The sequence below is a fragment of the Fukomys damarensis genome, unplaced genomic scaffold, assembly GCF_012274545.1.
Source record: "Fukomys damarensis isolate Sample0158 unplaced genomic scaffold, DMR_v1.0_HiC HiC_scaffold_34, whole genome shotgun sequence".
NCBI lineage: Eukaryota > Metazoa > Chordata > Mammalia > Rodentia > Bathyergidae > Fukomys > Fukomys damarensis.
The window spans coordinates 593,993-604,529 of NW_022900946.1; the positions used below are offsets into that span (position 1 = coordinate 593,993).

At 48.8% G+C, this 10,537-nt stretch overlaps 1 protein-coding gene across 1 annotated transcript in view; it reads left to right on the top strand.

The window, feature by feature from the left end:
* Positions 1-3,468, top strand: part of Bcl7c (BAF chromatin remodeling complex subunit BCL7C) — a 5,725-nt gene extending 2,257 nt beyond the window's left edge. The window contains exons 2-4 of the mRNA XM_010617469.1: positions 31-250; positions 2,622-2,707; positions 3,274-3,468. Coding sequence (XP_010615771.1) covers positions 31-250; positions 2,622-2,707; positions 3,274-3,399 — 432 coding nt within the window. The 3' untranslated portion in view covers positions 3,400-3,468. The remainder of the gene's footprint in view (positions 1-30; positions 251-2,621; positions 2,708-3,273) is intronic.
* Positions 3,469-10,537: the final 7,069 nt, after the last annotated feature.

The following is a 10,537-nucleotide window of genomic DNA, read 5'->3' on the forward strand; positions in this document are numbered from 1 at the left end:
GTAGGACTCTTGGGATTTGGGGGCCTGTAGGGATTGAAGGAGGCTACTGGGGTCTTCAGGCCAATCCTCTTAGCTTTTGCTCCCACAGATGAGAACAGCAACCAGAGTTTCCATTCCGAAGGCTCCCTGCAGAAGGGCACGGAGCCCAGCCCCGGGGGCACCCCCCAGCCCAGCCGCCCCGTGTCACCTGCTGGCCCCCCAGAAGGGGTCACCGAGGAGGCCCAGCCCCCACCACTGGGCCAAGAGAGAGGTAGGACCATGTCCCTCCCAGGAGCCCTCTACACAGTCCTCTCTCCCTAGGCTGAGCCCAGCCCATCGCCCTGCCTGTGCCCCTTCCTGTGTGGCCTCCTGGGGTGACCCTTGACCCCTGCAGACACTTCCTCCAGCTGCTCTGTCTCATTCTTCTGGCTTCCTGTTATCTGTAGATAAAACATCATCATCTGAGATTTTCATGCACGTCTAATTTTTCATTAGTTTACTCTCTTTGTCTTCTCATCTCATGTCGGCTTCTTAAATCCTTTTTTTTAAGAAGGTGTACTGGTAATTGAACTCAGGGCTTCGCGTTTGTCAGGCAGGTGCTTCGTGGATGAGCTACATACCCAGCTACTGTCAGCTTCTTAAATGTTGGGCCTGTATCGATCTTGTTCCTTAGAATACCATGGGACACATAATAGGGGCCCGATAAATATTTGTCAAGGGAATTGATAATAGTGGTAGCCAGGCATGGTGGTGCATGCCTGTAGTCACAACACTCTGGAGGCTGAGGCAGGACTACTGTGAGTTTGAGGTCAGTCTGAGCTACATAATGTTTATTTTTTAATTTTATTTATGGTACCGGAGATTGAACTCCGGTCCTTATGCTTGCGAGGCAGGTGGCGGTACCACTGAGCTAAATGCCTGGACCCTGCATAATAAGTTCAAAGCCAGCCTGAACTACACAGTGAGACCTTGCCTCAAAAATAATAGTAATAGTGATAATCACATAAGTGATTAATAATAAAAGGGATAGTAATATCAAATATTTATTGGCTGGATCTCTTTTGTATACCATGCACCTTTCTGAGCACTTTACCTGCTTTCTCTTACTGAATCCTTGCAACAGCCTTATAAAGGTCATGGTCCAGGGCTTGGGATTTAGCTCAGTGGTGCCCGCCTGCCTCCCAAGAGCAAGATCCTGAGTTCAATCCCCGGTACCAAAAAAAAAAGAACATAAAGATTATGGTTCTATTATGGTCCCTGTTTATGGAAAAGGAGAACGAGACCCAGAGAAGTTAAGTAAGGAACCTAAGCTGGCACAGCCTTAGGCCTGAGGCCCCTGTGCTCCTCCATCTTCATGGTCAGTGTCCTGTCTGGTCAGTACCATCTCCGTGGCTCTGGCAGTCCTGTCTTTCAGCTGCACCTGTTCTGGCCTCATTGGTTTCCAGGTGCCTCTATGCAGCTGACAGAACCGTTTTTCTAAAGAACAACTTTGATGAGATTGTTTTCCTGCTCCCTGTCATTCAGTGGCTCCCCAGCTGGCTTCATTGTTCCTTCCAACAGCCATGACATGGGCCTAGGGTCTGGGTCTAGATCACGCCAAGCACTTTTATACATTTTTTCTTCTTTTTTGTGGCACTGGAAATTGAACCAAGGTCCTCAGCACTAAGCTACATCCCAGCCCTTTTTTGTTTTGAGACAGGGTCTTGCTAAGTATCTAAGTACCCAGATGGGCTTGAATTTTTTTATTCTCCTGCCTCAGCCTCCCAGAGTACTGGGGTTACAGGTGCTTTTATACCTTTGCTAATATAAAAATGATAGGAATTAGGAATGTGGCTCAGTGGTAAGAACACTTGTCTAGTAAGCGCAAGGCCTTGAGTTTAATCCCCAGCACTGGGGGGCGGGGACTAGCATTTATTGAGTACATACTATGTGCTAGACACTTAATCCTCACAGCAGTCTCATGTGATAATTACTGACATTATCCCCATTTTGTAGATGAGCAAACTGAGGCCCAGAGAAATTAAATAGGTTGCTCAAGGTCAGAATTTTTTTTCCGTTAAATTTGTTGGTACATTTAAAGTAAACAGTGCAGTTACATTTATCATTAGGATCTTGTACCTTTACATGATATGTCTTGGTTCTTGTTTTCTTCCCATACCCCTGCCCTCCCTTCACCCGCTTCACCCTTCCCTAGTTACATAGACTTTGTTTCCATTTATTCTTCACATTTTTTTCTTTTCACTTATTTCCTTTCCCCTCCCCTTCCCGCTTCCCCTTAAGCCATTTTCTTTCTATTTCACATTATCAGTTATACCATTTGAACCTTTTTTACACTTTTAGCTTTTCATACTAGAGAAACTATTTGGTATTTACTCAAGTGTGTCCTATTTATTTCGCTTAAGAGTATATCAAGGTCAGAATTTGAACTGAGCCAATCCAGCTGTAGAACTTGTGCCTGCTAAGCGTGTGTTCAAGACCCTATTTCAGTCTTCTTTCCTTTGTCTACACCCTAGATGGCAGCCAGGACCCTCTTCCCAGCTCTCACAGCCTCCGCTTATGTGACTGGTACCCGCTGTGTGTGTTTTCCCCTCTTGTCTGTGCTATGGGCTGCTCAGGAAAGGTCTGTTCCCTTGACATTGCAGAACCCACGGTCACGCCTGCAGGCGGGACAGATGAACCCCCAATGCTGACCAAGGAGGAGCCTGTTCCAGAATTGCTGGAAGCTGAGGTGAGAGAGGGCAGAAGGCTGCACTGCCAAGTCTTGTAGGGCATGGGGGCTCTGGGGCCCTGAGGTCCAGAAGGGAGATGTGGACCTTGCAGAGGCTTAGAGGCCAGATTTGGGGGACTAAAAAAAAAATTGTTTTAGAGACAAAGTCCTGCAGTCTGGATCAGGGCTGATTTAAGAGCATTAAAATCCTGAAATAATCATGGTGCTCCATGTATCAAAAAAAGAAAACCAATAAAACCCAAAAACCCTAGACTGGAGATGTAGCTTAGTGTAGTGAGCAAGCTGTACATGAGAGAGATCCCAGGTTCCATTCCCAGCACCATACATGCCACAAAAACCCTAAACCACAAAAGTAGCTTAAGAAAGCACCTCATAAACTTGACTTTTCTCACAAGGACTACCTAGGTGCATTTTTCAGAAACATCAAATTCTCTCCCTGAAACAGTGCTGCCACTGTTGTTTTCGGTTCCCGGCCCTGGGCTGGCCTGCGGGGTCAGCAGGGAGTGGAGTGGAGGCTTTGGAGAGGGCAGCGGTGAAGCTCACGCCTGTCCACCCTTCCTCTCCAGGCCCCCGAAGCTTACCCCGTCTTTGAGCCAGTGCCACCTGTCCCTGAGGCAGCCCAGGGTGACACAGAGGACTCGGAGGGCGCCCCCCCACTCAAGCGCATCTGCCCAAATGCCCCTGACCCCTGAGAAGCCGGCTGCCTGTCCTGTCGTCCCGGGGCCCCTCTGGCTTTTTTACAAATAAAGTCCCTTTTGTAATTTCGTGTCATGTCATTTCCCCCATCAGGGCTGGGAGCGTCTTTAGTGACAGTTTTGTCTCATGTTCCATTCCTCAGATGGGGTCACTGAGGCTCGGAGAGGACCTTCCTATAGTCACATTGCAATCAGATGTGCAGTGGGGGCTTGAGCCAGGACCCCGTCTCCCTGACACCCCCCCCGCCCTCCTGCTAGATGTGCAGTGGGGGCTTGAGCCAGGACCCCGTCTCCCTGACACCCCCACCCTGCCCTCCTGCCCTCCCCCCCTTCACTCCCCTGTCCAGAAGCCCAGAACCCCTTTTCTTCCTGCTCAGTCCTCCCCTGGGTCCAGCAGTTCCCCCTGGGCAGCGAGGCTTATGATTTCCATGTCCCTCAGTCTAGGATGCAGTGGCCCACTCATCCTGCCCTCAGGCCGCTGCACTGTTGCCCTCCCCTCCTGGGCCAAGCTAGACCTGCACCTGTGGCCTGGCGCCTTAGCCTCCACCTCCTCTGAGAAATCTTTCTGGACCCCATGCTTAGCCTGGTACCCTGCTGTGAGTTCCCACAATGTCTTGGGCTTCCTTCCTTTCCTTCTGGCATTTGTCAGCTGTCTATGTGTCTGTCTTATCCACTAGGCTGTGGGCACCGTGAGGACATGGCCGTGTCCGCACCTTACCTAGCTCGACATTACTGACAGGCAGCCATACCAGCTGCTTTGTGAATGAACAAATAGCCAAGTGGTCTGGGTTGTCCAGGAAGGCTTCTCTGAGGAGGCAACATGTAGCAGGTACACCAGCTGACATGGTGCTCAGTGTGCAGATCTGTGGTCAGAAGCCCTGGTTCAAGTCCTAGCTCTGTCACTCACTATCTGTGTGGCTGTAGGCAGGCTGTTTCACTCTCTGAGCCTTAGTTTGCTCATCTGAGCAATGGGGACAATAGCTGTGCCTCACCTGCCCCAGCAGTTTGTAGGAAACTTTGTGTCATGTAAGGTGCCCTCTGTCTACAGAGGCCAGGTCAGGTGTATAACCTCTTCGCTCCCCATTTTTTTCCTGGTCCTGGGTACACCAGGGCCTTCACACTGAACTACATCCCCAGCCCCCCAGCCCATTTTTATTGTTTATTCTAAGCTAGGGATTCACTAATTTTTTTTTTTTAAACAGGGTCTCACTGTAGTTTAGGCTGGCCTTGGAACTCACAGTGATCCTCCTACCTCAGCCTCCCAAGTGCTGGGATTATAGGCATGTATCACCACACCTGGCAGGGACTCAATAAATTGCTGAGTTGCCTATGCTAGGTTTGACTTTGTGATCCTCCTGCCTCAGCCTCCCAGAGTGCTGGGATTACAGCCATGTGCCACTGTACCCGGCCTTATTTTTATTTAATTTTTTCCAGTACCAGGGATTGAACTCAGGACCTTGCACTTGTGAGACAGGTGTGGTGCCACTGAGCTAAATCCCCAGCCCTCCCATTTTTATTTTTTATTTTTAATGGAGGAAGAGACTGAGGTTCAAAAAGGGCTAAAATGGAACTGAAAAGAACCATTAAAAAATGTAAAGGGTTTCTTGTCATAATAGTGGAGCCAGAGCTGGCTGGGCCCAGGCAGGGCATAGTAACATGGTATAATTGTTCCACTGCTGCTGTAACAAATTACCACAAGTTTAGTGGCTTAAAGCCACACAAATTTATTATCTTACAGTTCTGGGGGTCAGAATCCAAAATTAAGTCTCCCTGGGATAAAATCAGGGTGTCAGCAGGGACAGTTCCTCCCAAAGGCTGTTGGGTACAGTCTGGTTCCTCCTCTTTTCCAGCTTCTAGAGGTCACTGCATGCCTTAGCTTGTGGCCTCTCCCTCCATCTCCAAAGCTGTCAGCACAGCACCCACCCTGTAGGTGCATCTTCCCCTCTGCCTCCCACTTATAATGCCCCTTGTGCTTACAGTGGGCCACCAGTGTGGCCCAGGGCCCTCTTCCCACCCCAAGACACTGGCACTAATCAGCCTGCAATGTCTGGTTTGCCATGTAAAATAAATATTCAGGCCTGGTGATTAGGAGGTAGACATCTCTGGAGGGCCATTATTTAGTCTGTCCCACACAGGGCAATCTCAGCTGGGTGTGTGATTCTTCTCATTAGCCTCCCCATGGCCCTGTGAGGTTAGGCAGATGCTCTGTGAACTGCTAAGTGCCCGGAGTTAGTTGGCATGATAAGAAGGCCAACGTTCAGGTCTTGGGTTTGAGTCTGAGCCTCTGCATTGTGCCTCTGAACAAGTGATTTAACTTGTCTTTTCTCACCTGCCTCAGTTTTCTCATCTGTAAAATAATGACGATAGTAACATCAGTCTGGTAAGACTGTTCTGGGCATTAAATGGGCCAGTAAGTGGAGAGAAAGCCCTTGACTTACCAGTAGTAAGTCTTATTAAGTGACAGCTGCTTTTCCAATTATCCCATTTCAGAGGTGAGGACAGTGAGGTGTAGAGATCAATAGCAGAGACCTGCCTGTCTGAGGCTGGGAAGAGGCATGGCCTGGATGGATGTCCCTTTCTGAGCAGCCTGGAGAGGCTGAAGTTCGAGTCTCCCTATTCTCATCCCTCTCTTCATTATAGACCCAGGCGACCTTTATGGGCCAGGCCTGCCTCGCTCTTCGGAGGCTGTTCCATATCCAGTCTTCCGTCGTCCCCTGCAGTCACACCTCTACTTTGTCCTCTGCCCTGCCTTCTCTATCTCCTCCTCACAGGGCCACTCTCTTTTTGGAGAGTTTTCTGCCCTTGGTAGGTTGGGCCTCCACTGCTCACCCCTTCTCCTCCCTCTGCCTCCATGCACCCCAGTCTATCCCCTCTCTCGTCTACTGGCCTGGCTCTTCTCTTCATGAACACTGTCCACAGTGTCCCACCTTCCCTCTGAGTTAATGGTTTTGAATTCCCTGCCTCCGAGTTCTGCTCTGTATTCCAGACTGGGCGCCAGACGGCTGCCAGCACCTCCATGGGGTGTCCCTGTCCCACAGGCCCTTGGCCTTGGGGCCCATTTTCCCCCAGCCGCTTTCGCTGTCTCCTGTGCACCAGTTAAGAGTCCACTTCCCTGAGCCAGCGTGCCCTAGTGTCTTCTCCAGGACCACACTGCTTCACTTTCTTCAGGTGCTAACAGCTTGTTAAAGCTTCCTGGCAGGTTTCCCTGGCCCCTTTTGCTGCCTTCTGTTCCCTCTGGCCCTTTTTTCCCCCCAGTAACTGGGATTGAACCCAGGACCTAGCGCTTGCGAAGCAGGTGCAGCATCACTGAGTGACATCCCTGGCCCCTCCAGCCCCTCTGAAGCCCACCTGTCCGTGAAGGTGGCCTCCCCCAGCTGCATTCTCCTCATCCCCTGCACCGTGGAGCTGCACTCTGCTGCTTCCTCAGCTCCAGCTGCCCCTGAACTGCCCAGCAGTTTCCGACACTGTTTGTTCTGCAGGTGTGTCCTTCTTGTTCCCTTGCTGAGCAGTTTTGTTCACCTCAGCTGCCGGGTGTCTTCTCTACTTTCCTTGTGCACCCCATTCCGCACAGCACTGGGTCCCTCTGCTTTGGTCTTTAGCCCCAGACTGGCAGCTCCACGAGGGTACAGGCATTCCCACACTGTAGTGACATGTAATTATTTCCAGTCTACTGGGCACTGTTCTAGCCCCTGAGAATTTAACATAACACAGAAGAAAATCAGTAAACTGTCATAAAATTCCATGGCTTCCTGTGGCTTTGCTTGGCAACCCAAAGAGCATATTCAACCTATGGCTAGAAGTTGTGAGTACAGTCAGGAGTCCTGAGGACAGTAATGTCCTGAGAAGTGCACTTGAGGCAGCTTCATCTTTGGGCAACTCTGGAGTGTACTTACACAAGCCAAGATGACTGTGACGTCACTAAGTGGGACGGTCTGTTTTCACTGAGACATTGGTGTGCAGTTCATGACTGTACTTAGGAAAAAACAAAGCAGAGTAAGGAGATGGGGAAAAAGCAGGTCGCAGTTTTAAACAGCTCAGGAGAGACCTCACTGAGATGTGAAGAAAAGAACGAAGGAGGTGAGGGAAAGAGCCACACACATACCTGGCCTTAGCAATTCAAGGCACAGGGAACAGTCATGCGAGGCCTTGGGCAGGAACCTGGCCTGAGCAGCAGAGGGGAGGCAGGAGGGAATGGTGGGGGTGAGTGCAGGGCAGGTAGGGCCTCAGGCAGGACAAACGTAATCCTCACTCAGACTTAGGGACTTCTCTTCTGAGAATGAAAGGGGTAGCGGCAGTAATGTTGGGTAACAGTGAAATGCTGGGACAACCAGAATGTCTTACCATCCTGTCTGGAGGCCACTGTCAGGGCTCTGGCTTCCATTGTTGGATGACAGATATTGAACAGAGGGATGACACGATCAGATTTAGGTCCCCTCACAACATTTTATTATAAAAAGTTTTAAGCATACATAAAAATTTCTTTATGAGTAGAAAAGATTTAGTAGCTGATAGAATTGTATAGGAAGCACATAGATACCCATACCATCTAGATCCTGTAGCTTTGTTTTGGGACAAGGTCTCTCTGTAGTTCAGGCTGGCCTTGATCTCCTGGCAATCCTCCTGCCTCAGCCTCCCAAGTGTTGTGATTCCAGGTGCGCACCATCACACCTGGTTTGATCCTGTAACATTTTGCAGTATTTGCTTTATCTCGTATCTACATTTATCCATCTCATTTTCTTGATAGATTTCAAAATAACCTGCAACAGTACACTTCTAAACACTTCAGCTTGCATTTCATTAACTAGAGTCCAGTATGTTTGGTTGCAGGACTTTTTCCTTTGAGGTAAAATACCCATCTAGTGGGCTAGGGATTTAGCTCAATGGCACTGTGACTGCCTTACAAGCACAAGGTCCTTAGTTCAATTCCCAGTACCACCAAAAAAAAAAAAAATCCACCTAGTGAAATGCACAGATATTACTGAGTGCATAGTTCTTTATGGCTTTGCCTGGCAACCCCCAAAAATAGACATAATAGGTCTCAAACTACTGCACATTGTAACTACCTAGGGATCCCTTAAAAAAAGTTTGATGCTTGACTTCTACTCCAGAATTTTTATTTGGTACAGTGGATGTCTTGACTTGAGCATTGTTTTTTTTTTTTTTCCCCTCCCTTTGATACTGGGGATTAAGCCCAGGACCTCTGCACTGAGCTACATCCCCAACACCCCCTCCCTTTAAAATAATTTTTGAGATGGGATCTCACTAGGTCACTATGTTGCCCAGGCTAGGTTTAAACTTGTGATTCTCCTGCCCCAGCCTCCCAGGATTACAAGCACCACCATGCCTGGCTTAGACACTGGGATTTTTTTTTTTTTTTTTTTGTAAAGCTTCCCAAGCAATGTAAATGGTAATATTTGGGAACCAACTGGATGCAGTATGCTTTGCTGACATGTTGACATTTAAAATTACATCATTTGTTATAAAAATTGGACTCCTGGCTACTCTTCAAAGTTAAAGTTCTGAGCCACTGAATTTGCCTCCCAGAGTAGTCATCATGCCTGGAGATGGAGCATGGATGGATAAGTCACCACAATCCCTACCTCACCAGAGTCTAACTCTTCTCAGATACATTCCCTTGCATGGCTACAGGCCTCTAGCTACATGCACCTCCTGCTCTCCCTTCATACCTGCCTTTGACCATGGAGTTTTTTCAAGTTCCTTAGCATGGCAGACAAGGCCTGGTGAGTTTGGCCTCCACCTGCTTTTGCCCCTCTCTTCTTTGTTAATTTTTTTTTAAAGACAGGTTCTCATTATGTAATTAAGGCTGGCCTGGAACTCAGTATGTAGCCTAGGCTAGCCTTGAACTGACTGTGGTCCTCCTGCCTTAGCCTCCCAAGTGCTAGGATTACAGCTGTGTGCCATACCCCCCCACACACACACTGAAGCTGCCTAGGCTGTTACCTCTTAGCACTTGCTGCTCCCTCTGCCTGGGAAATTCTCTTCCTTTCTCATCCTGGCCAACACTTATCATTCAGCTCTTGGGTTCCATCTTGCCCTATGAAAGGTTCCCTGACCTTCAAACTACGTCAGATACCTGGTTAGTCACTGCACTTCTCTCCTTGCATATCTTACTGGCCCTTCAGCTGCTAGAATAAGGCCACATCTATCTCCTTTACCTCTGCCCTTGTAGTGCATGGTGTGGTGTGGTAAATCATTTTTATTAGTGATAAATGAAACAACACAGTCAAGCACATCTTCCTTTCCAAGGCAAAATCCTACTCCTTTTCTGGCTGTAGTTCTAGAATACCCAATTCTGTTCTGAAGACCCAAAACAGCACTAAAGCTGTAGCCAATGGAGCGTTACCCAGATTCTTCTCACCGGGAGCCCAGTGGGCCCCTACACTCATCCTGTGTTTACTTCTCCGGTTCTGGAAATGTGCCCTTGTAGCAGGTATACTCAGCTGTGGCAGAACAGAACTCCAGGACCTGTTAAATGGCTCTGTGAGGGCAGAGCTGTCGCAGACCCCAGGACCCCACACAGGGGAGGCACAAGGGCAGAACACAACTTGTTGTCCATTCCTTACATTTGTCTGTAGGGTTTCAGGTTGTAATGTCTTGCCTTTCCCTTTGTTCTTCATCAGTCAGGCAGCTGTGGTGTGGTGAAGGTCAGGATGCAGAATAGGAATGTATGTTTTCCCCAGCTCATAATGTTTTATAGTAATTTTAGTTAAGTCATTTCCCCTGTCTTAGTGGCCTCAAACTACGGAATGGAGCCGATAGTCTTTCCCTCATGGCATGTTTGAAGTCCTCCGTGTGAACCAGATGAGGTAGTGTGAACCAAGTGCGGGGCATTGCCTGGGCTGCTGTACCTAAACCATAAAAAATTCTTCTCAACTTTTTAGAATCTCCGGGAGTACCACATACACTCTAGGGAATTTAGAAAACGCAGTGGCAAAGAAAGGGAAACTCCTTTGTAATCTGTGAGGACTCTGACTGATGTTTTAATGCACATAGTTAAAGATCTCTGGAGAGAACCAGAGACAAGGCTGGATGAATGAAAACACCTCCGCATGGGCTGGGCTCCGGGTCGCCGCCGCGTGCGGCGGCCTCAGCGCCAGGCTCGGACCCCGCCTTT